The sequence below is a fragment of the Sus scrofa genome, chromosome 15, assembly GCF_054392235.1.
Source record: "Sus scrofa isolate SSC_HxYL_T2T_F1_AM1 chromosome 15, Sscrofa_HxYL_maternal_Yorkshire_Landrace_v2.0, whole genome shotgun sequence".
NCBI lineage: Eukaryota > Metazoa > Chordata > Mammalia > Artiodactyla > Suidae > Sus > Sus scrofa.
Genome location: NC_139397.1, coordinates 110,269,496 through 110,296,368, shown reverse-complemented (window position 1 = coordinate 110,296,368; position 26,873 = coordinate 110,269,496). Strand labels below are relative to the sequence as shown.

Sequence of the window (26,873 nt, the reverse complement as noted above, 5' to 3'; positions counted from 1 at the left end):
AGGGTGGGAACTTTCAGCCCCCCTCCAAGAAGGGGATGGGGGCTGCAGACTGGGTTCTAGAAACTTTTGAACAAGGCAATTCAGGAGCTTCTGGGTTGAAGGCACTGATGAGCTGGGAAGGTGACACACCTGGGGAGGGCATGGAAACCTGGCACCCCTTTCCCCCCCATACTCTGTCCTACGCATCTTTTCCATTTGGTTGTTCCTGAGTTGTATCCTTTAATAATAAACCCTTCATATGAGCAAAGTGCTTTCCTGAATTCTATGAGTCATTCTAGCAAATTACTGAACCTGAGGAGAGTTGAGGAAACCCCTCAAATTCGTAGTCAGGTGGGAATTGCGGGTGGCCTGGGCACTCCATTTGGGGCCGGCAGCTGAAGTGGGGGCTGTTTTGTAGACCAAGCCATTGACCTGTGGGTTCTGCAATAACTCTGGGTAGTCAGTACCAGAGCTGAATTGAACTGTAAGACACGAGTTGCAGAATTAACTAGTGTTGGGAAAAAAACATACCTTTGATACCAAAAAACACAAAACATCTGCTCTTAAGCCACGGCGTGGGGCGGGGAGATAAACAAGTGATAAGGGACCATGGGAATTGACAACAGCAGTGAATGTCTCAATTCTGAAATGTCAAGAGATCAGGTTTAAGGAATAAGCAAACAAGACTACAAAACCATACTCTCTCAAAAATATACACAGATAAACATGGGCCCTAAATGCAGAAAATAGCGGGGTAGGGAGTTAGCACACAGCAAAAACTGGTCTATTTGCGTCCCAAAACTTAACCACTTGAACAGAAAGACCAAATCAAAGTAACGTAGAGCCAAGGAGTTACGAGGCATAAACACTTGAACCCAGAACAAATAATTACCTTAAAAAGAAAACAGCTACATGGTGAATTCCTACGCTAATGAGGAATTCAAGTTTTACCTAAAACCTTTCAGAAGCACATTTATAAAGGAATAATGCTGAGCAACTGAGCGTGAATGGAAAAGATCCGACATTGGGAATGTAGGTCTACACACACCTTCTCTTCCTTAACTTCAGACAAGCCATTCTGTCCCCATGCTGGGAATCAGGGAATGTGAAAATGCCATGGCCATGCCAACCCCTGGGACACACTCTTCTGAGTACCCCCCGCTGCTTTTCACGGCAGTCTCCAGGCTGGCTCAGCTTCTGGGGAATTGCTTGGCATCCAGATTCCCAGCTCAGCTGGGAGTTGGGACTGGCCTCTGAGCCCCCAGACCACTGGCTTCACCACTTCAGTCACTCCCACTGGGTCCTATGGGTTTGCCTCTGAAATGTCCTCCCATTTCCAGATGAGACCCTTCCCTTGTTCTGGATTATGCCAAAGTCAACCAGATCCCTAAACTTCACTGTCCTCAAGTTCCTCTTCCCCTGGGGCTCCTGAACACTTCAAATCCCAAAGCTGCCCTCATTTCCCCTTCTGCCTGCTGAAAAGTGCAAATCCTTGGAGTTCCTGCTGTGGTGCAACTAGATAGGCAGCATCTTGGAAGCACTGGGATGCAGGTTCGATCCCGGCCCAGCACAGTGGGTTAAGTATCTGATGTTGTCGCAGCTGCGGTATAGGTTGCAACTACAGCTCAGATCTGATCCCTGGCCCGAGAACTCTATATGCCACGGGGTGGCCAAAAAAAAGTAAAAAAAAGTACAAATCCTTAGCACACAGCTCTTTGTGACCCAGACCTGCTCTCCCTCTTTCACCATATATCTGCCTTCCCAGCTTGCGTCCTACATCCCAGCCTTTGGGAACCACAGGAATTGAGGTCACCATAGGCCATGGCCTTGTATCTATCTCTGTGTGTTCCCTTCGGTCCTTGGCACGTGCTGTTCCCTCTGCCCAGAACACTCTTCCAGTCACACTTCACACAGCTCACCCTCTCACCCCTCAGGACACTATTAGAATATCACCATCTCAATGTGGCATTCCTGGCCACCCTAATTAAAAGGGCACTTGTCACCATCTGCAACACCATTTATTTTATCTCCTTCTCTGGCTTATGGTCTCTTTCCCTCTGTGAGGATATAAGCTCAAAAAGGCTGAGACTTTTGCTCAGTTACCTGCACCAGTGCCTCCTCCTCATATGACACGCACTCAAATAACATCTGCTGAATCACTGAATCAACACTGTTCCCTCTGCTGGGAAAATTATGCCCTGGGCCTAAATCCTCTTCCTTATCTAATCTAAGTGGCAAACTCATCCTTCAAAACTCCCACTGTCCCATTCCCCAGCTCCTCAGGCAGGGCTGAGCACCTTCTCCCCGGCACGCCGACTGCACCTTATCAACCCACCGGGGGACCCACACTCAGACACCTGCAAGGACGGGGCCTCTACTGATAATATGCTGACACAACAGGAGTGACAGGGCTGTCCAAGGCAGACCAGAACATGTGGTCACTCTAGTCTCCTGCCTTTTGCAGGGCAGTTCTCTCGCTTCTACAGTTATTTGCTTACTGGCATGTCTCCCACACCAGACTGTGAATCCTTAGGGACAAATCATCTTTGTGTCCTCAACATCTCACTCGCATTGTGGATGCTTAATAATGCTGATCAGAGTAATGAACAACCCACTTCTGCCTGGGGATTTCGATCCCTGAGATGGACCGGAGTGCGGAGGAAAGCACACCTAGACAGTGGGGACAGCCAGGAGCCCCCTTCCTGGGGCTGGTCCTTGGGGCCTGCTCCCCGTGCGTGGCTTTCTGCTCTATAACAGCCGCAGTCCCCATTCCTGGTTCCCCTGTCTCCCAACTGTGGGCCCCCTAAGCACCTTACCGAACTCTGCTTCCCTTACCCCTGGCTTTGCTAATTTCCCCAGACTGGATCCAGACCAGCATTTCCGGGCCCCAATTTAGACAAACTCCCACACAATTCCCTGTGCCCCACCCATCCAGTCCTTCAGCCACACAAGTCCCAGCAACAGACCACAGCAGGGAGCCTATTTCAACGACAAAGGGGGCACCCCTCCCCACATACCCTAAACACACCCTCTCTGGAAGGGGCTGCTCACACGGATTCCAAGGGTAGTTCTCTTTGTCAGTGATGCTAATCTGTGTTAGACTAACCCTTTCAGGGTGAGGCCTCAGTGCCACTCCTTCGGCTGAAACAGATCTTTTCCAGAATGTTGCAGAATTTCTCAGGTCCCGTCAAAGTTTTGTAACACTCTGGCAGGAAGTAACCCATTTTGCTAAGAATCAAATTTTTCCCTTTAAGATTCTATACTACTGAAATAATCATATATTCTGACCATATGAATATATGCTTGGCTTTATTAATTGCTTTTTCAAAATGAACTCTCTTTTTTTTCTTTTCTTTTTTTTTTGGCTTTTTAGGGCTGCTCCTGTGGCATGTGGCTTTATGAATTGCTTTTTCAAAATGAACTCTCTCTCTTTTTTCTTTTTTTTTCTTTTTCTTTTTTTTTTTGGCTTTTTAGGGCTGCTCCTGTGGCATGTGGAAGTTCCTAGGCTAGGGGTCAAATCGGAACTGCAGCTGCAGGTGTAAGCCACAGCCACAGCAACACAGGATCCAAGCCGCATCTGTGACCTACACCACAGCCCACATCAACGTTGGATCTTTAACCCACTGAGTGAGGCCAGGGATTGAACCTGTGTCTTCATGGATGCTAGTCGGGTTTGTTACCTGTAAGCCACAACAGGAACTCCAAAATAAACTTTCTTTCAGGTCTGAGACAAGCATTTTCTGAGAAGTGATAAGAATTCTAATTAGGGGACTAAAAATCAGAATGCTAAGACTTCTCAGACATTTAAAAACGCTTCATTAATATATGAATTCTTCTATCACAACGATTTTCATGGTAAAAACATCACGGTGGTTGAGAACCAATCTTCTAACTCTAAAACGTTTATAATCTGAAAGAGCAATTAGCTGAGGTCTCTTTCTGCCAAAAGTACACATCCTGAAATAAACTGTTTTGAAAGTAACCCCCATAAATCAATAGACTGAGAATAAAATGTGAGCATTAAAGGCAGGAAGTTCAGTTCATGGAGCACTGCAAAAGCTGATTCAGTGCAAGGCCGAGAAATCTTTCGCACATGAACCTGACTTCAGGAAACTTGCAACTTTACACCTGTCCTTCACTCCCACATTGTACCGCACTGCTAATGTGAACCAATCTCTCTACATCAAGAAGTCTTCTCATCAACAGTTATCCAGAATCAAACTAGTATCTGCCAGGACTGAAAGCAAACATGGTAACCGCCTTCTGCTTATTTTGACCCTTGACAGTCATGCAGAGAGGGAAAAGGGCAATTTTAACTATTTTTAAGATGATGGCAATCCGCATGCGATGTGAATTTAAGGCATCCAACCTAGAGAGTGAAACAGGCGCTGGGATTCCCTCCTGCACAAGATATTCAAGTGGGTTACAGACCTAAACAGATGCAAACATTCCAGACCACCACCTATTGGCTACTGACTTATACTACTACCTGGGAGAATAGGGCCTCGAGGTGCTTTAGAAGAACACTGTGGGAATTAATTCTGTTTTTCACAAAGGCTTCTCTCCCTGTACTCTACCCTTTGCCCCCCTAGCTGATGGTGTGAACAATCTTGGCTTCTGTACACTCAAGACAGTCTCCCTCTGGGATTTTATCTGCTTTGTCCACTGCTGTATCCCAGCACCTCAGAGAGAGCATGGAATATGGTAAGCTCTCAATAAACATTTGGTCAGTAAATGAGTAACTTTTCTAAAGCAATAAGTAGAAAGAGTGCTGGCTGGGAAAGCATAAGACCCTTTTCTGCAAGTGGTCTTCTGGGAGGTATGAAATCAATGTGAGACTCAACTATCCCAAAAAGGAAATGAGAGAATGAATACAAACCCTCAGTGATATGACATCACCTCAACACACACACGCCCCCCCCCACTCTGCTTAAGAAAGTACTTTAACACTTAGTTATACAAGCAATTTCTAAGAAAATTCAGGATCTAGCTGTGGTAAGAGTTCTCCAAATAAACAAAATTTGACTCCCAGAATCTCAACTCTGCTATAGAGAAAAATCCTGGTAACAGAAAAAGGACAATGCCTGAGTCTTCTGATCCTTCAAGACTCTTACCCTAAGCTCTGGACACCCAACCATAGCCCTGGTACGTTTTGAGATGTAGTCAGAAAGGTTCTTTATAACAGGTACCTGGTTCACTTTGAATGGAGTAAAATGATAACAGGATTAAGAAGGACTCAAAACACACAAGTTTTCTAGCAACATCATTCCATGGGCCCCAGCATTAGGTCTCATAAAATTGGTCTGGCATCAACCCAGGGGTCAGAGGTTTCCTAGAAACAGGGGGCTCCCATCTGCACAACTGACAGAGGACTATCCAAATCATCTCCACAATCCCTTGCCATTTTTTGGTGAGAGTAACCAGTAAATTTTTAAGGCCTTAAGACATTTTCCTCAGTTTTTAGAATTTGTTGCAAGGTTTTTCATTTACTGAAGGGAAAGACTGCTTGCTCCAAATAGTGCTTGTAATGCCCACGTCATACAGTCACCACACTTTGTCTCCATCTGGATAAGGACACATTTCAGCTCACCCCTGGGCTGTGACCACCGAGGGGTGGGGATGGGGTACTTTTCCTTTCTAGAGGCATGTTGCCTTCTCTAAACACTGCATTTCATGAGATGGTAAGAGCTCTAAATCAGTAATAAATTGAACCTGAACACTCGGTGTTGAAGAGCACTATAAAAATAGTACTTGAGTCTACTTTTTTATAAAAATGAAAAAAAAAATCTCATTACACTGTATGAAGTTTTGAATAAACCCTGCAAATAGCTTGCCAAGAATAGTTTGATTTCACTGAATTGTCAGAGATAATACAAGTAAAATGTAATGAAAAACTATTTAAAACCTTTTTTGTTCTCCAGTTACTGAACTCTTAAGAGAAAAGCACTGAGAGAGCCACAGAGACAGACAGGATATAAAATTCCTGATCTGTAGAAATGTCTATCTCATTGAAGAGGATGGCACTGAAGCATAGTGAACCACAGCAAGAAAGGTGATATGTAAGATCGCATGAGTGGTTCCAAGAACTCAGAGGCAAATAAAGTTACTAGTGGGTTTGTCTGGGGCTGATCAGGCCTTTAAGACAGAACCGAGGAGACGAGCTGGGGTATGAGGTGGGAGAGGTAGAAAGGAAAAGACATGGAAAGCTGCAGCTCAAAAGGAAGTTCCATGAAGGAGTTTAGCTGTTTGGGCTGGAGGGGAGACCAGAGACTGCACTTTGGAGAGCTTGAACAGAAAGCCAAGGACCATGGAGTTCACTCAACTAATAATAGGGAACCCAGGAAGGCTTCTGGGAGTAGCATGGTTTGACTTTAGGAAGATGCATCTGTATCCAGGGCTGCAAGGTGAAAAGGCCATCACCTAAGGCAAGGCCAGGGCATCCAGTAAGTAAAATATCAGAAGGTGTTAAGTCATGGAAGGAGATTAAGTAGTTCTGTTATCTCCTTTATCTCTCCCATCACTCTCTCTTACCTCTGATATACGGCATCTGAGGCAGTTACTGAGTGGTCTGAAATGTACCAAGTCCTCGCTGGGGTATTTCAGAAAAATTTCTTCTGTGCAAAAAATTAAAAATCAGAATTCTTACTGTGGCACAGCATATTAAGGATCGAGTCTCTGTGATAGCGTGGGTTTGATCCCCAGCCCAGCACAGCAGGTTAAAGATCCAGCATTGCCTCATTTTCTTGCAGCTATGGGACTGAGGACCTCAGCTCCTCTCTGGCAGTTGGCTGTCAGCTTCCCCAAACCCCCAGAGGCTTCCCTCAGCATCTCGCCGCATGGGTCCCAGCCCATGGCCATTTATGTCCTCATGGATGGCCAGGGAGAGAGTCTCCTGAGCAAGTCTGCTAACTAGATGCAGCCCCATATAACAGTGTGGTTATGGAAGTGACAGCTCATCATCTCTGCAGTGGTCTATAGGTTAGAAGCGCGTCACAGGTCTCACCCACACTGCAGGGAAGGGTTATTGGGATTTATTAGAATCTGCCCACCACAGTTTCACCTTTGCCCATTAAAAGTGTGAGAATGGGGCAGGGGGGTGGGGGAAGATCTGGTGTTGCCACAGTTGTGGCACGGCTCATTTCTCTGGGCAAGTTACTCAATATTATCACACTCAACGTATGGCTCCATAGAGGGGATAGAAATCCAGAGAAGGGGGCAGGAGAGGTATGACACCAGAAAATGACTTTTGAAAAGGAATACAGGTAAGAAACCACTGTTTATCTTCGTTTTATTCATTTACATATTTTTACTCTCTGAAAGCCACATGCCTCCACAGGATATAAATATTTTTTAACTGTCTGAAATTTAAAATCAAATAATTTCAGGACATCTTCAAAAATACATGAGCTGTAAGGGATATAGTTGGATGATTGTGCAGACTAATAGTAAACAATAGGTCAAATGAAATTCCAAATGTAATCTGGGGTAAATTAATCAGCAAATTTTCAAGGTATAAGGTTCAAGCAGCTACTGAAATTTTTTTTTTCTTTTTTGTCTTTTTGCCTTTTCTAGGGTTGCTCCCGCAGCATATGGAGATTCCTAGGCTAGGGGTCGAATTGGAGCTGTAGCCCCCCACCTATGCCAGAGCCACAGCAATGTGGGATCCGAGCCGTGTCTGCAACCTACACCACAGCTCATGGCAATGCCGGATCCTTAACCCACTGAGCAAGGCCAGGGATCGAACTCGCAACCTCATGGTTCCTAGTCGGATTCGTTAACCACTGCGCCACGACAGGAACTCCTGAAATGTTTTTTTTTTTTTTTAACTCAAATTGGAATCAAATTCTCAAAATGCATCAAAGAATGCATCAAAAGCCTAAAGTCATCTTATCCTATTACATCACAAAGATCCTATCTGAGAAAGACAGGTTGGGTTTTGGCAGGGAACCTAGCGAGCAAGGACCCTGTTTTAGATGTTATCAAAGATGGACATTCACAACAAATAATGCAACGGATAATTTAATGACAAGGCAATAAAGGAAGTGAGGAATGTCTTACCATGGAGGAGAAAGTGGTAAAGAAGAGCCTGTTAAAATGTTGGAAATGTGTCCCACATACCTCATTATTATAATAATTATTGTAATTATCACTGTTAATAGCAGCAGCTGTCTGTTACAACAGGGCTATGGCAGATACCCTGCTAAGCATTTTACTTACACCAGATAATTATATTATCTAAATATCTACTAGATAGTTATCCCTTACAAAAATCCTGAGTTAATAATTATTTTCCCATTTCAGAGGGCAAATTACTTAATTTCCAAGTTAAAGTTTTTTCAAGTAATTTGCTCGGTACAATTACACAGTTTGCTCTGTATATTTACATAGTTTGTAAATGGAAGTGCTGGGACTCAAACCCACGTCCTAGTCAACATATTTTGAACATTTATTTTCAGGTGCCAAGAATATTATGATGAGCAAAAGCTGGCATGGCAGGTGAAGCGGACATGAATCAATCAATCCCATTAAGAAATGGTTAACAGCCAACTGTGACAAGAGCAACAGATTTAACCTTGGCAAGGAGGGGGGTGAGGGACAGACGGTTTTACCCTGAGGAGGTCTAGTGCCATCAGAGAGCTAACTGGAAGAATAGGAGTTGCCCTGGGGAAAAGGGAGGGAACAGCATTCCAGGCAGAAGGCACAGAATGTGCAAAGATGAGCTGGTGGGAAGGGGTGCGCCCGAGGACTGAAGAACAAAGGGAGAGGGAAGGGAGGTGTGACAATAATCTAGCAAATTCAGATTTATTAGGTGAGATTAAACCAGGCACCCTATGTACAATGTCTTACAGACCATGGTCAAAAGATTTTGCCTTTACCCTAAGTACTCTGGGAATTTACTTTATTGCTGGTGAATTTACTTTATTGCCCTTGTGTTACCAGAGGTGTGAACTCAGTAGCAGTGCTATGCAGCCTTTTATAGGAATCTTTCAGGAATGAGGATAAAACTGGATATTACAGAGCCTGAATTTCTATGTTCTAGAACAGACATCGATTACACAGCTAAACATCTCCAAAGTGGAGACTTAAGCTGCAAATGGAAGAACAGTATGCAATCTTTGGAAACAAGCTGAGGCACAGCTAAGGTTATCCCAGAGGGCAATACAAGAGTAGCAGGATAAAAATGCACAGTAAGAGGCTCTGAACTTACCTCCGGCTGAGAGAACCGGCAGATGACTCTACACCCCTGCTCACCACCCAAAAGCTGTGTGGCTTTGATAAATGCCTTGTTTTTCTGAGACTATTTCCCCATTTGTAATCATCTGTAACATAACCTACCTCACAGGGTTATTTTGAGAATGACGTGGATTATAATACATGTAAAATACTTAGAGACGTACCTGCACATGGAAGTATTCAACAAATGGAAGCCATTATTGTTATTATTATTATTAATGGTCTTAAAAGATCCCAATGTGCAGTAAGCAGTTTAGGAAGGGAACACATACATATCTAAGACAACATGTTGCCAAACTTGCACGTGCACATGAATCACCTAGAAAGGATGTGAAAAACGTAGATTGCTGGCTTGTCAGAGGTAAGGTCTAGGAAACCAGATTGTTCCTAAGCTCCTGGGGGATTCTGACATAGCTGTCTAAGCACTTGAGAAGCATGGCTTCAAGGGCTAGAATTTAAAATAAATATTAAGACATCAAATAAAGTATTTCATCAAAGGGACTTTAACTATAGAGATAACTTTCTAAGACAAATTTCAGATTTTATTTTTGTTAAGGCAAAATGAAACAAGTTCACTTGCAAAATCTACTTCTAGTAGAAAACTGAATAATCAGAATCTATTTGATCGGTAAAACAGTGCTTAGTTTTAAAAAATCATTTTCAAAAATTATTTAGATCTCAGTTCTAAATCATCCAAAAATGTCACTGTATGCTCTATCATCAAGAGAAACAAAAATAAACTTCTAAACAGTGGTATGTATGTTCTTTAATTATTAGATTTATTTTCTAGCAAAAATAACAGAGGCCACCTTCAATCATACAGAGGAAATTCTTTTCTGCCAGGACACAACTAAAACTCTGCAGATTCTTTCACTCTATTTCAGGGTTTCTCAACCTCAGGACTATGTAATTATTAAAGATTATTATTTATAGGAATATTCACAACAACAAATGACATTTTCAGAAAAATCAAACAAGTGACTAACTGCAGGGAAGGTGAACTTACTGGTCTAATGCACACATCTGGTGAGTAATATCCACAAAGATTATAAACTGAAGGAATTATTTAGTCCTTTTCTTCAAAAACCATTACACAACCCAACACTTGAGCTCTTTCTTGAACAAGGGCACTAAATGCTGCTTGGGCTCTTTATGATAATAAACAATGCACATTCCTGTTTTATTTGCAAAAATAATTATCAGCAGCTGCTACTTACACAGGATTTTTAACAGAGCATATTTTACATACTGAGCTCAAATATTTCAGAATTTCAAGAGCCTCAGGCTGAACGAAGTAGTCTTTTATTTTCTAATTTAAAATAAGGCATTAACTTCTACATTCCTTCATCTAATTTAAAAAAACGACTAAAACATTTTCATAAGACTCAAAGGAAACAGCTGGACACATCTGTCAACTACACATCCCTGGAATGAAAGAGAAACTTAATGCTTTAATACCATACTCACATGTGAGGGCTCAGTTCATAAAAATTTCTGTTCCTGTAATCTTCCACTTTCTCTGGTGAATAAATGGGCAAGGACCGGTATGGGTTAACAGATATAACCACACTTCCAATGTATGTCTGCAAAAGGAAGAATAAAATATACCCGTTTTAATATCTTTAAGTCATGGTATCACATGGTTTCATCCTTTCAAAACACGAGTTCTACTGCCTGGCCATTCATTTTTTACTTTTTAAGAACACTTTGCATCTCTGAAGACAGATGATCAATAATGTTTATTCATTTTGCTGATAAATGGAAAGCATAGATTTATACACTGAAAATACTTTTCAAAATAAATCTCTAGACTAATTCATGAGGCTGGATAAGAGTTCTCCAAAAGCCCTGTTATACTTGCCAAAAATTTCATCACCAACCGTGGCTAATTGTGAGCAAGAGCCATGCTCTCCTTGATTCCAGTTAGAACTGGTGTTTGTTTCTCTCATCTTTATTCTCCTGTTTCAGCGCACAGCAATCCAGGCTTCCCCTCCTCCCTGCCCACGGCCATACCTATCCAATGGGGCTGTGACTCTGGCACTGCCCTTACAGAGCCTGTTACTCTCTACAGTGGGCTCAGACCATTCGGTATGAGAGCCACAGTTATCCCGTGGGCATTCCAACGAAATGATATCATATTATATCTAGAGGACTGTAACATCAGAATTTAAGTGTACTTTATGAAAGAGTATACTTCATGTCGAATTTAAATTTTATGTAGAAAAGGAGTTACTGTTATGGCTCAGCAGTAACAAACCCGACTAGTATCCACGAGGATGCAGGTTAGATCCCTGGCCTCACTCAGTGAGTTAAGGAGCCAGTGTTGCTGTGGTGTAGGTTGCAGACGTGGCTCAAGTCTGGCATTGCTGTGGCTGTGATGCAGGCCGGCAGGTACAGCTCCAATTAGACCTCTAGCCTAGGAATTTCCATATGCCGTAGGTGTGGCCCTAAAAACCAAAAAAATAAATAAAAATTTAAAAATAATAAATTTAATGTAGAATTTAAAGGTACTTTCAGAGGGATCAGTATTCTATTTTAGCAGACAGTAACCCTCTCACACTGCAAATCAGAACACTATTTTATCTTCCTTTTCATTTCGATCTTAAATTCCTGACAGCAAGGTTGGTTTAGGTCATTCTGTACAAAGACTAGCACAGTGCTGCAATCAAAAGTCACTTAACTGTAACTTATTTTAGCAGCTCCATTCTTCCTTTCAGTTTCAACATTATAAAGATGGCTAGGGTGGGAGGAGGGATACTAACAAAAATATGTCAGTGATAAAATTTTTTTTTAAGAAAAAGGTGAAAAAAAGAAAGGAAAAGAAGGAAGAACAAAAGTCTCCTCCAACTTCCCATTGGTCATGCAACAAAAGGTGACATTTTTAGGCAACAACTTTTTCTAGTACTGCCACCGCTGGAGTCGAGGAAATTGTCAGATCTTTCTGGAAAATTAAACAGAACAGAAAACAGAACAGTAGGAATGTTCTGATTCTTTTAAAACATGGGTCACAATTGTTTTAATTATGAAAGACTTCCCCTAACCTGGAAAACTGAACAGGTGATTTTTATACCTCCTTTCATGCCAGAAGAATGCAATCTTATCAAGAGGTGACAAGACTGCTGCTGTGAAAGAAAAACTCTCAGTTCCCAAGCAATTTTTCACCTTTATTTCTGACAGGCTAGCATTAGGACCTAATTAATCTTGCCTGACAAGAGATAACTCCAAGTTTCCTAACTTATCCCATTTTGACAAGACTTTTCCAAGGTTTCTTCACATTCCAACCCACCTGGGCAAGTATATGGGAGATGATGGAGACCGAATGATCATTTGAGTAGCCTATATAATATACTAAAATTAGTTAGATTGGTAGATATGAAAATACAATGATTGGTTTATTTCCTTAACATCTGTTGATTAAAAGATTAGCCTTCATCAGAGTTTCCATCATGGCTCAGTGGAAACAAATCTGACTAGCATCCATAAGGACACAGGTTCGATTCCTGGCCTCGCTCAGTGGATTAAGGATCCAGTGTTGCTGTGAGCTGTGGCGTAGGTCGCAGACTCGGCTTGGATCCCACACTGCTGTGGCTGTGGTGTAGGCCAGCAGCTACAGCTCTGATTCAACCCCTAGCCTGGGAACTTCCATGTGCCTCAGGTGTGGCCCTAAAAATAAAAATAGCAGAAAAGTACATGAATCTCCCTTTGTAGGTAGCTTCTTGACTACAATAATTAAAACATACATTGGCTGTTAGCAGAGAAACCAATTATCAAGTTGCTCTTTAAAACCAAATTTCACAGTGGCTAAATTCTTGATAAAAATCTGCCTGTGTGGCATTCTTGCATGGAGAACAAACTTGGCTGCCTCAAACTCAAACTCAAAAGCTACACTAGCAAGTCTTAAGTTTCTTGTTACTTGTGACTTTTATACATAGTGAATTATGTGTGCTTTTTTTTCCCCAGCTGTTTCCCTACCACCTAGGTCAGGTCTGGCCCATGTATGATGCCCCATAAATAACAAACTGAATGACTGATTCACACAGGGCCTGTTCATCACTAAGAAAGTGGATGGTACAAACCACTTTCATACAGTTATTCTTTGTTGAAATACAATACCAAGTACACTGTTATACCGTGCCTAATAGTTTATTAAACCCATACGCCATGTGTTGCCACCAATCAAATCCTTAAACAATATCCTTGCCCCTCGGTTGCTTTGTCCTACTGTGGTAGGATCCTTGCAGGGATGCCTGGAGCTTACCTCCATCCTTTCAATCTGGACTTGTCTACGTGACTGATTTGACCAATGAGATACAAGCAGAGGCTCGAACATTTGTGTGTTAGGGTATATCCCTTTTTTATGACTGTGGCTAGGAGCCATGACGTGAATGAGCTTGAGCTAATCTGCTGGAAAGGTCACAGAGAAAGCCAAGGCACCTGACAGCCGTCGGACATACGAGTGAGGCCATTCTAAACCATCCAGCCTGTTAGGCCTCCAGACACCCAAAGCCACATGCGTAACCCCAGGTGAGACCAGCAGAAGACACACTGATGGGTACTCAGTCTAAAAAAATTGTGTGCAAACAGATGGTTGCTGTTTTATGCCATTAACTGGGGGCCAGGAGGCAGGGGAGGGTATAATACACCAATACGGCTCAACAAGTCAGAAAAAGGGCCAAGCAGGACAAGCCTTATCAATCTAAATAAACAAACAGTAAAAGAAGCAGTGTTCCCTTTCCATTCCACTTTCTATTAATATTTCAGGTATGTACCCTCTAATCTTGACCTCGTAGGTCTGTCCTCTACTGTGACAGCCGTCCTTGCTGTTTATGGATTTCTTCCTTGAAGGTTCTATGTGTATTAGTCAGAGATTTAAGGAGTTCCCGTCGTGGCGCAGTGGTTAACGAATCCGACTAGAAACCATGAGGTTGCGGGTTCGGTCCCTGCCCTTGCTCAGTGGGTTAAGGAACCAGTGTTGCTATGAGCTGTGGTGGAGGTTGAAGACATGGCTCGGATCCCATGTTGCTGTGGCTCTGGCGTAGGCCGGTGGCTACAGCTCCAATTAGACCCCTAGCCTGGGAACCTCCATATGCCATGGGAACGGCCCTAGAAAAGGCAAAAAGACCAAAAAAAAAAAAAAAAAAAAGATTTAAACATTCCCACATCTGCCAATATGCCAATAGAATAACTCAAATGTTCACAGTTTCAGCTCTCCTCGCTGAGACACGAAAACAGTCCGGCAGCAGTGGATGGGCTAGGTGGAGTTTACAATCCTATTCCAGTTTGAAGTAGCTGTCTACTCTACATTCAGGTAACTGTGTAACAGTTTAAACCTCCGTCCCAGAGAGCAGAACAACAGTGACCAGACAGTTCATTTTTACATCAATTAACTTCGGACTTATAAATGATATGCATTTGTTCCTTAGTATCCCTGGGGCATTGGTTCCAGGACAGCCTGCAGAGACTGACCCAAATTCAAGGATGCTCCAGTCCCTTCTATAAAAGAGCACAGTATTTGCATATAACCTACACACATCCTCCCTCCCATGTACTTTAAACCATCTCTAGATTACTTTTTTTTCTTTTTATAGCCATACCTGTGGCATATGGAAGTTCCCAGGCTAGGGGTCGAATTGGAGCTGCAGCTGCTGGCCTACACCGCAACCACAGCAATGCCAGATCTGAGGGGCACCTGCACCCCAAGCCGCAGCTTGTGGCAACACCAGATCTTTAACCCACTGAGCAAGGCCCATGTTGGAACCCCAAGCTCAAGCTCACCGATACTATGTCAGGTTCTTAACCCACTAAGACAAAACAGTAACTCCTAGATTACTTATATAATACCTTAAAAAAGAATGTAAACGCTATGTAAATAGTTGTTGGCTCATGACAAATTCAAGTTTTGCTTTTTGGAACTTTCTGGAACATTTCCCCCAAATATTTTCAATCTGTGGTTGGTTGAGTGTATGGATGAGGAACCCACAGATACCAAGGGTTGACTTGATACCTGCGTTTTTTTAACAAGCAACTGTATGCAATTTAAAGTTGGTATGTAAACTAAGTCATGAAGTCACCACTGGAATTAAGAAACTTGAGTGAAGTTTCTTACACTCAAGTACATGCCTAAGAGAGCTGGAGATGTTCTGTGTCCTTTTTATTTCAAATATGCAAAGGAGAAAAAAAGAAAAGAAAGAAAAGCATTGTAACCTTTACAAAAGGGAGAAGCAAAAAGGATCCATCTCTTGACCCCCCTGGAGTTCTGCTCACTTACTTACTGACTGGAAACAAGAGGTAGGAATGTAGTGTGTCCAGCACCAGGAGTATTTGGGATTCGGATGCCCGTGGGTGCCAAGAGCCCACAAAAGGCCTCCAGCAGTTTAGCTCAGCCCACCCACCAGGCCACTCCTGAGCTGCGCTCACACTCCATCTGGCCCCTGTGTCCCAAAAGGCTCAGAGAACCTCCTACTGGAATCTAGAGCCTGTTCTTCTACTGGGCTGATCACACAGAAAAGGACTCCTTCCACATAATGGCAAGGACTACTGACCAGCTAGGTTCTATCCACCTTCTCTGCCAGAGGCAAGTCTGACTCTGACTCTCGTAAACTCCCAGTGGAGTTATACTTACTAGGTGTAACCAACTTTCTAGCCACCCTGAGCCATCCTAGCTCACCACCTCCATGCTCCCAGCCCTCAAGTCCTGACGCATGTACCCCACCACCCCGTGGGACCAGCCTCTGTCATCTAGGAGGGGCGAAAGGAAGGAAGGGAAGGGAGAGGAGAGAGGGGAAAAGGAGAGAAAAGGAAAAGGGAAGAGGGAGAGGAAAACCTCTACCTTTCGACAAATAGCTTATTCAACCAGCAAGTTTATCTTTCACTTCTCAAGGGCAGACATTAAATCAAGAATGCACAAACATTCCTAAGTCAAAACAACCTCTGTCTTCATACTTCAGATATCTTTAGAATTCCAGAACAGATGCCTTGTAAATAACCAAATAACACCTGAGTGCTCCTATTGTGATTGCACTGAAAACTGAAGTCTTTTCTGGAGAATGCACGTCCAGCAACATCCACTCTGCAGATCACACTCCAGAACCCAGAGCAAAAGCTCCTCACAGATCTATAACCCAAAGACCAGGCATTTTATTCTATAAGAAAGTTCTTCCAGAACACCATTCTCAGAGATTCTATGGTCTGGAGAAGAGCCAGGCATTCCCATCTTTTATACCTCTATCTCCCCAGATAAAGAAATGTGTAACCACAGTCGAAAACCGCTGCTTTTGGCCTTTACCTTCAGGGCTCACGGGGCAAGGTTTTACTCTCAAATGCAACAACCATGCTGGTGTCACTGTTGGCACATCTTTCACCTTACCTTCCCCTTTAAATGGTCCTATGTAATTAATTCTGTGAACATTTCAGAAAGAAAAGAAAATTCTTCTAGCTTTGCTTACTTTCATTTTAACCACATTTACAATGAACTTGGCATATGGCATCTCAGCACTCTACAGAGAAATAGCGGCCACATCTGTAAATTAGGGCCTTCCCCTGGCGTATGTTTCAAGGGTTTGGCTATGACTCATCGTAAAAAATAAATTTTATCACAACCAAGCATGTGTGTTTGAGTGTATATTTACATACACAGACATATGTGTAAACAAGTATATGAAATAAAAGTTTCACAAAGCCATAAATATCTTTACCACATGCAATGTACTGATATTCATTACAAAATGTTTTAAAACTGCTGGTCCTAATCGACTAAATGGCTTTCTTTCATCACTAATTAACAGGCTGAAACTTGCCCTTTAAAAAATACTGCCATGGAGCACTTCTTAACCCTTTTTAGCTGTTGACGGCTTTGAGATACCAATGAAAGCTATGACCTTCTCCCCCTCAAAAGCACACATAAAAACCTGCATATAAAAGTTTGCACACAGTTGATATTCCAAGTTAAGTGCTCCCACCCTAAGCGAAGAAACAATGGCCACTAATGGAAGAGGGAAAAAAGACAGAGGGAAAGAAAAAGAAAAAGAGAAGCAAAGAAACAAAGAAAGCAAAATAAGTAAGAAGTGATCAAAAGAATTCTTAAAAGTATAAAAATGCAAAGTTGTTGAGAAGAAGAGCCAACAGCTCAGCTCAGCAGGCCCTGCGTACTTTATCTCAGCACTGAGTCAAACCCAGCCTAACAATCAAAGGCCAAAATGAGAGAGGGACATTATTCTGTTTTCTATGACAAGGACATATGCAATATATTTTGGAAATATATCTAACCAAAACCACTTTTTTTTTCCAAGTTAAACAGTGAAGCACAGTTTTAATATCTGTATGTCTCAGTTATACAGATGTGTACACACATTCCTCCACAACGCCAGGTAAATGAAACATTAATACACACACGTAGAAAGTCACAACAGTTTCACATTTTTCCTATCATAGTTTTTTCCAGGACAACATTAAGATCTTTAGAAGCCCTAACCCTGAAACTTTATATTTCAATGTCTCACATGAAATTGAAAATAAAATTATAACTAACCCTAAAACATGTATAAGGAAACCCTACAATGACTTCTTTTCACCATGATGACTATTTGGAGGCTTCCTTACAAATTTTTCCAAAACAGTATTTTTAAAGCCCCTGCCCTACTGAGACTCTAACTGGGCACCCTGTCTGCCTACCTACCAGCTTCCTTATTTTCTTCAGAATGACTTTTAGTGATTTGTTTACAGCCTCTGTCATTTCCTAAAAATCCATCCCCAAACTGATTAAAACTCTGGTATATAATATACACTGAGGCATGTTTTCACTAAACTCTCCCTAAATCCTCATGGGACAGAAATGACTTCTCCATTTCAACGCCTATAACAATGGAGCACAAAGAGGTTAAGTGGTAGGACCACATTATCTGACAAAAGTGGAATCAGGACAAAAAGCCAAGAATCTGTTTTCTATTGACTACAGCACACAATCCATGCTGTCAGGCCTGGAAAGCTTTGGCAAAAGTAGCCAGGAATGCCTCATCACAGGAACTTGTGTCTAAAGAAGTACTTTTGGTTTGAATGAAAGAAAGGCCAGTGTCAGCTACAGATAAGTCGGAGGATTTGGGCAATTCTAGAAGGATGGGCAAGATTTAGATATAGAAATGTTTCCCCAAAAAGCAGCATATAAGATTTTAGGTTTTAGGTCATAGCTGAACCCTGTCTCCCTTTTCTAAAATTTTATAAGATAGCTGTAACTCTTCAAAATGTGTTTTTTTAAGTATGAATTGCTGGAGACTCAAAACAAGTATCATACACCCAGCTTTGATTGTAACATTGTTCACAACAGCTAACAGGTAGAAGTAACACAAGTGTCCACTGGCGGCTGAATTTATAAACAAAATGTAGTATACAGATACAAGGCAATATTATTCAGCCTTTAAGAAAAAAAAAAAAAAAAAAGAAAAGAAATCCTGACACTCACTATTACATGGATTAAAACATGCACAGAGGCATAAAGCCTCAACCAACCACACTACAGACACCAAGAATGGACCAGCATCCATTGAGCAAAGACCTCCTCTGAGTAATAGTCTAGAAAAATAAGACTGGGATCAAATTTCAGAGAGCCTCAAATGTCAGGGTGAGGGGTCTGAGCTTTAGTCTGAAAGCAGCTCTGAAGTAAAAGTCAATGTGTGGGGGTGAGAGGGTTAAATGAAACTGAATCATCCTGACTTGAGTATTTTTGAGCTCTTTGCTCAGAGTCACGTCATACAGTATTACAATGCTTCAAATGTACTTGCAATACTATATAAACCTTAGCTCCAAGTTATCTGGCAACGTTTTTTGGTTTTGTGGGAAACTGGGCCCATTCCTGAACTTCTCCAAACTGCAATTTCATCATCTGGACAAGGAGGATGATACTGGTTCCCCCCCTTGTCTAATCTGAGGGTTAAATGAGACTGTGTGTTAAAGCATCGAACCAAAATACCTGACACACACCAGGTATTCCATAAATATTACCTACTGTGATTACAGTGGCTCTATTGGAATCTACTGGCCACTATAAATGGCCAAATCGGGACTCGAAAGCCTGAAACACATGTTAATCTCTCAGCTAAATTCACTGAGGAGTCTGAAAATACTGAAGTCTTACGACACGGTCTTTGCATACAGGGAATGGAAGAAATATCAGAGGGCCACATCAGGTACATATGGTCATAATAAAAATAGTACTAGAAGCCTGGGATACTGTGAAAATGACTAGGCTAGGCAAGCTGGTGGCATCCTTGGAAATGACACCATACTGTTCACTTCTCGCCGAGGAAATGACCTCTTCTTGGGTCTTGAATCCTGGGAATCTGATCACAAGACATCAAGACTTGATACACCATGGGGTTTTTCATCAGACATTTGTTAAGATTTCCCAAATTCCCTGAAGAGGGCTTTTGTCCTAATTAGCTTTGGTTGGTCTTTTAGACACAGTTCAAAATTGATGAAAAACTGCCTAAGTGAAAAATCACAAGCATAAGGTCAATAACTGATTTAGGCATCTATCTGGGTTTTAAAATCTAGAGCAATTTAATCCAGTATATATACCTCGCATCCTCAGTCTAAAAACATATTTATGATACATATGCAGAATATACGACCAACAATAACAGCCTACTTTTCACAGAGGAAGAAACAGAAAGCTTTAGAAGGTTTTAAAAACTTGTCCAAGGTCTCACAATTAGTGGGCAGAGGCAGTTTCACCCCCAAAGCGCTACGCCCAGGACTGTGACACCGGAATAGAGAAGTATGACTTGGTCAGGCTCTGTCAGCAGCTGGGCACACAGATGCTCTCAAGTTACAAGTACCACCAGTGGCACTGTAACAATGACACACCCAGGAACCCCTGAGGAACCCATCATGGAGCTACAACAGAAGCTGGGACCCAAGAGTGAGAACAGAGGGGTGTGAGGCTACATTAGGGAACAACACAACACCAGTCTGCAGAGACCTCATGCTCACCCACTGCTCACGTTTCTGCCTCTTCTGGGCCTGCTCCCGACCGGCCCTCTCACTTCCTATGCCACAGCTGGTCCACTTCAAAGACTCTTATTCTGCCTGCACAGGGCCCATCAGGCCTCACCACATCATGACTTCCAGCATCTGCTTCCATTGCTAGTTTATTTTTTCAGTATTTCCCAACTCAAAGTTAGAGGGAAGAATCAAGCCCTGTTCACCTTTTTATCTCTACTATGCCGTAGATCACTGGCCTGAGATCAGGCAAGCTTGTCAGGCATGGTCCCTGTCAGTCTAGTCTGAGATAAGCCTTCACTATCATTGCATTACAACCCTTGTTCCTGGGCTGCTAGCCATTTCAGACTATGAATTAAAGGACTATATACAAATTCTATGCCACGCCGAAATACTGGCTAAAAATATCACCTCGGGCTGCCTTTATTTCAGAGCAGGATAACAAAATACTACCTTATCTTCACTGAAATAATGTAATGAGACAAGTATTTTCCAAATATGTATCATTCTCCAGATCTAATAAAACTTCCTTTTTAAAAAAATGAAAATATTTTTGCCACTCACAGGGAAATGGATAAAACTTTTCAGGTTAAATCTTTCTTTCATGGGATGTTCTTGGTCAGCTGGTACCGCTGGCTTGCCCTCGAGCAGGTGGAAGCCCTAGTGGGATCGCAGACACCAGGCTCTGGTCAAGACTCTCTTAACTAAGGTACAGAGCAGTCCTGTGCTATAGTATACTACCAGCTACAAGTCTTAAATATAATATTAGGTGGCTAATTGAAATGAAAATCTGAAAATGAATTCTGTATAATGACTATCAAAGAAGGTGGGGTAGGAGGAAGGGGGTTGGGGATAAGGGAAGCAAAGAATGAGTCAGGGAAGAGGAGAGAAAGACTCTAGTTACAAGAAAATCCCCAGGTCTAAAATTTTGGAGAAAAGTTGTCCCGGGAGGTTTCCATTGTGGTTCAGTGGTTATTGAGCCCAACTAGCATCCATGAAGATTCGGGTTCGATCCCTGGCCTTGTTCAGTGGGTTAAGGATCTGGCGCTGCTGTGAGCTGTGGTGTAGGTCGCAGACACGGCTTGGATCCTGCGTTGCTGTAGCTCTGGCGTAAGCAAGTGGCCACAGCTCTGATTAGACCCCTCGCCTGGTAACCTCTGTGTGCTGCAAGTGCAGCCCTAAAAAGACAAAAAAAAAAAAAAAAAAGAAAGAAAGAAAAAAGAAAAAGAAAGAAAAGTAAAGAAAAAAAAGTTGTCCTGGTTTTCCAAGATTTTTAGACAGTCATGGCCCTTACCAGATACTCCACTGCAACTGTGGGCCAAGCACCAGGCTAAACTGTCCCTTAATCTCCAAGACAACTCAACAAGATAAGCATCAATACGCCAATTTTGGAGGACTGACTCTCAATTACTTCAGTGGTCACAGTGGTTCTGAGTGGCTGAGATTCAACCTTAGGTCTGTCTGCCAAAGGCCCAGGCCTTTCCCAGCGCACCACATCGCATCTCACCCTCTACCCCCTCCAAAACAGAGGTGGATGAACAAAATAGCCTCTCTTTAGAAATCAGGATTACCACTAAAAGGTATGTCTATAGATATAATAGCAAAAGCAGATGCATGTGTGTGTGTGGGGGTGTGAATCAGCCACAGGTCTCTCATGTTGAAATGCTTCCTTCTCCTCTACCTTATGCTCTTAAAGGCAAAGGACCAAGTGCAGCTGTCAATCACCTGCCATCCAGTGAACTGGATGAAAAACAATCTCCTCCCAAGATCTTCTCCTACCTTCCAGAGAGGAAAATGCCATCCTAATGGTTGCTATCGCTTTCCTTTGACAAAGAAGTGCCTAAGACTTTAGCACTTGTTCCCTGTCAACAATGGTTCACAGCACTGCACTGCTGAATGCTAACTCAACATGTGGCAGGAATACTGATTATCACTTCAATTATTTGTCTGGGTTGCTGAGACTGCCTTATTTCAAACCTACACATTCTTCTTCTTTTTTTTCCTTTTGTAATGACATGGAGTTCCCGGAGTGGCTCAGCAATAACAAACCCAACTAGTAGCCATGAGGATCTGGCGTTGCTCAGTGGGTTAAGGATCCAGCATTGCCGTGAGCTGTGGTGTAGGTTGAAGACGTGTCTCCGATCCTGCATTGCTGGGGCTGTGGAGCAGGCCCCAGCTACAGCTCTGATTTGACCCCTAGCCTAAAACCTCCATATGCCACAGGTATAGCCCTAAAAAGACAAAAGTCAAAAAAATTTTAAAAATAAAATTTATTGACATGTAATTGACTTACAATGTTGTAATAATTTCTGCTGTACAACAGTGATTCATTTATATATATATAAATGATTCATAAGTGATTCATTTATGAGTATATATTCATTTATATAGAGAGACATTCTTTTTCATATTCTTTTCCCATATAGATTATCACAGAGTATTGAGTAGAGTTCCCTGTGCTATACAGCAGTTCCCCGTTGGTCAATCATTCCATATACCACAGTGTACATATGCCAATTCCAAATCCCCAGTCCATCCCTCCCCTACCTCCTCAAAGGGGTTTGAAAACCATAAGTTTGTTTTCAAAGTCCGTGAGTTTGTTTCTGTTCTGCAAATAAGTTCATTTGTATCCTTTCTTTAGATTCCACATATAAGTGATTTTATATGATGTTTGTCTTCCACTATCTGACTAACTTCACTTAGTATGATAACCTCTAGGTCTATCCATGTTGCTGTAAACGGCATTATCTCATTCTTTTTATGACTCAGTAATACTCCATGGTATATATATATATATATATATATATATATATATATATATATATATATACCACATCTTTATCATTCCTCTGTCAGTGGACATTTAGGTTGCTTCTATGTCTTGGCTATTGTAAAAGTGCTGCAAAGAACACTGGAGTGGATATATCTTTTTGAACTATGGTTTTCTCTAGATAGATGACCAGTAATGAGATGGCTGGATCATGTGGTAGTTCTACTTTTACTTTTTTCTCCATTGTATATTTTTGCCTCCTTTGTCACACATTAGTTGGCTGTAGGTATGTGAGTTGAATTGTGGACTTTCTATCCTGTTCCACTGATCCATATTTCTGTCTTTGTCCCAGTACCACATGATTTTGATGACTGTAGCTTTGTAGTATAGTCTGAAGTCCAGGAGCCTGATTCCTCCAGCTCCATTTTTCTTTTTCAGGATGTCTGGCTATTCTGAGTCTTTTGTGCTTCCAAACATACTTTAAAATATTTTGTTCGAGTTCTGTGAAAAATGTCCTTGGTAATTTGATAGGGATTGCATTGAATCTGTAGATTGCCTTGAGTAGTACAGTCATTTTGATAACACTGACTCTTCCAATCCAAGAGCATGATCTATTTTCACTTTTCTGAGGAACCTCCCTCCATACTGTTTTCCATAGTGGTTGTGCCAATTTACATTCCTACCAACAGTGTTGGAGGGTTCCCTTTTCTCCACACCCTCTCCAGATTTGTTATTTGTAGACTTAATGATGGCCATTCTGACTTATGTGAGGTGGTACTATAGTTTTGATTTACATAAATATACTTCAATATCAAAGTTAATTATGTTGAACAGCACTTTGTAGGCTGAGAATGCTGCCGTATTAGTGGTATCATCGATGCTCACAGCAACTATGTAAAGTCAGCAGGATTATTATTAAAAGCATAAACTCCAGAGCTACACTTCCTGAGTGTGAATTCCAGCTCCATCACCTACTTGCTGTGTGACTTGGACAAGCTATTTACCTTTCTGAGCCTCAGTTTACTCATATGTAAAATGAAGATAATTTAACAACCTACAGTGCACAGGACTCTAGTAAAACTTTAAAACAGGGAGTTCCCCTTGTGGCTCAGAGGTAACAAATCTGACTAGGATCCATGAGGATGCAGGTTCGATCCCTGACCTCGCTCAGTGGGTTAAGGATCTGGCACTGCCATGAGCTGTGGTGTAGGCAGCAGACACATCTCAGAGCTGGTGTTTTTGTGTCTGTGGTGTAGGCTGGTGGCTACAGCTCCAATCTGACCCCTAGCCTGGGAACCTCCATATGCCAAGAGTGCTGCCCTAAAAAGACAAAAAAAAAGCACGTAAAGTGCTTAGAACAACAAGTATCAGTAAGGATTTAATAAATGTTAATTGTTATCACTTATCATTTTACCAATAAGAAAAAGTCTCCAAGGAGTTAAGGCACTTATTGCAGTTCTCACAGATGGTAAGTTATGGAGTCAGGACTGGAGCTCAGGTCTTTGCTTCTTTTGCTCCCTAGTACCCACTACACTGCCACCAAAAGATGACACTCCTGTAGATGTGAGGTCAGGCCTTAATTTCCTTCAAACTGAACTTCAGATATGGCTTCAACATTTAAATTAATATATTACAGGAATTTCCTTCATGGTTCAGCGATTAGCAACTCTGACTAGGATCCATGAGGACACAGGTTCGATCCCTGGCGTTGCTCAGTGGTTTAAGGGTCCCGCATTGTTGTGAGCTGTGATGTAGGTGGCAGACGCAGCATGGATTCCAAATTGCTATGGCTGTGGCACAGGCCAGCAGCTGTAGCTCTGATTCAACCCCTAAACTGGAAACTTCTATATGCTGTAGGTGTGGCCATAAAAAGCAAAAAAAAAAAAAAAAAAAAATTTACGTTACAATTAGACAAATATATCAAGTACCATACAGTGCCTGTATGATGGAACAACCCTCTAACCTTGGGGAATAACAGATGAATGTGCGTCCACTTTGCAAGTTCTAAGAAGAAGAAATTTCCAAATCACCAAAGGCTTTAAGAGAGTTTAGACAAGTTGATACTGGCAAGTTATTACCAAAAAAAAACGATTGTTTTGGAAAGTATTATAAAATCCTCCAAGAGAGAGACTGTGCCCAGAAACTAGACACAACATTTCTCTTCTGCCTTGTGATGTGCTGTTTTTCACAGCTTTATCTAGCCTTCTATTGCCGTCTCTCTATTCCAAAAACCAAAGCTACACTCTTGAAAACACACAATTTGTTCTCCATGTTTCTTTAAGAGTCTACCTCTTCAATGAGCCGAGGAGGGTGAGTTTGCTCACAGTGAACCTCTCATATACAGCCAAGCCCAGGCCTTCATTTCAACAGTCTAGGACCCTTTCCTCCTTTCCCTACTTGGTCAAGGTGGGAAGGGAGGTGGCATTAAAGCAGGTTCTTGTTTCACCCAAATTTGCTGGGTCTGGGTTCTCTGGGTAAAGGCCCAATCAACTACATGAAGGAAAATCTCCTACTTCCAACTCTAAAACAAAAACAAACAAAAAAGTTCATTTTTTATCAAAATTACACAATTTGGAAGATGACCCATCTTAACTACCATTACTTCTGGAAATGGTAAAGGGGTACTGAGATAAGAATTATATTTTAATGCTATGTATCCCTGTACTATCTGATTTTTTTTCCCAAAAGCATTTGTTACTTTCACAATTTTTTTCAAAAAGGTTTATTTATTTATTTATTTATTTAGCCATGCCCATGGCATGCAGAAGTTGCTGGGCCAGGAGTTCCCATTGTGGCTCAGCAGGTTACAAACCTGACCAGTATCCATGAGGATGCGGGTTCAATCCCTGGCCTCACTCAGTGGGTCAGGAATCTAGCGTTGCCATGAGCTGTGCTGTAGGTTGCAGACATGGCTCGGATCCTGCGTTGCTGTGGCTGTGGCTGTGGCTGTGGTGTAGGCCAGCAGCTGCAGGAGCTCCAATTCAACCCCAGCCTGGGAACTTCCATATGCTGCATGTACGGCCCTAAGGAGGAAAAAAAAAAGAAGAAGTTGTTCCTGGGCCAGGGATCAAACCCATGCCACAGCCTTGACAAGCCATAGCAGTGACAACACCAGATCCTTAACCCATAGGCCACCAGATAACTCCTCAAAAAGGCTTTTTAAAGGAATTTTTAAAAAGAAAGAAACTTGGAGAACGTCTGGGTAGCAGGAATAGCACTAGGTTGGAGGTTTGAACTGCAGCCCTGCTCTCTGCCAATAACCCCTGAGCTTGGAAAAGGGCCGAGCCTCCAGGGAGACAGCAGTCCTGGCTGACACCTTGATGACAGGCTGGTGAGACCTTGAGCAGAGGACCTGGCTAAGCTACGCCCGAGCTAACTCCTGTCCCACAGACATAGTCAGATATAAATGTATGTTATTTTAAGTCACTCAGTTTTAGACAACCTATTCTGCAGCAAAAGAAAACTAATACCTCATTTATACCAAAGTCTCAGGAATAAATGTTATCTCCAGATGGTAGGAATGTTCATGTGCACTTGTGGCTTTGACACAAAGAGAAAAGTGGTTTTGACACTTCAAATAAATATAAAAATGTTAACTGGTATTATTTTCATTTATATTACAATATTATAAACCAAATATATTGTATCAAATATATTACAAGCCAAATATATTGTCGGAGTATCTTTTATAAGAGCATTTGATCCCATTCCCATGGGGATCCTAATTCTACACTAACTTCTAAAATTAAGACGAAATTTTTTTTGGGGGGGGCATGCCTATGGCATGTGGAATTTCCTGGGGCTAGGGATCAAACCCGTGACACATCAATGACAACACCAGATCCTTAACTGCTAGGCCACCAAGGAACTCCCTAAAAATTAAGGCAAATTTACTAGA

At 42.0% G+C, this 26,873-nt stretch overlaps 1 protein-coding gene across 6 annotated transcripts in view; it reads right to left on the bottom strand.

Moving 5' to 3' along the window:
* The window catches only part of MYO1B (myosin IB), a 191,559-nt gene that overhangs the window by 125,140 nt on the left and 39,546 nt on the right, over positions 1-26,873 (bottom strand). For all 6 annotated transcript variants that reach the window (XM_021075958.2, XM_021075961.2, XM_021075964.2 and 3 more), the window contains exon 3: positions 10,681-10,796. In XM_021075958.2, coding sequence (XP_020931617.1) covers positions 10,681-10,796 — 116 coding nt within the window. The remainder of the gene's footprint in view (positions 1-10,680; positions 10,797-26,873) is intronic.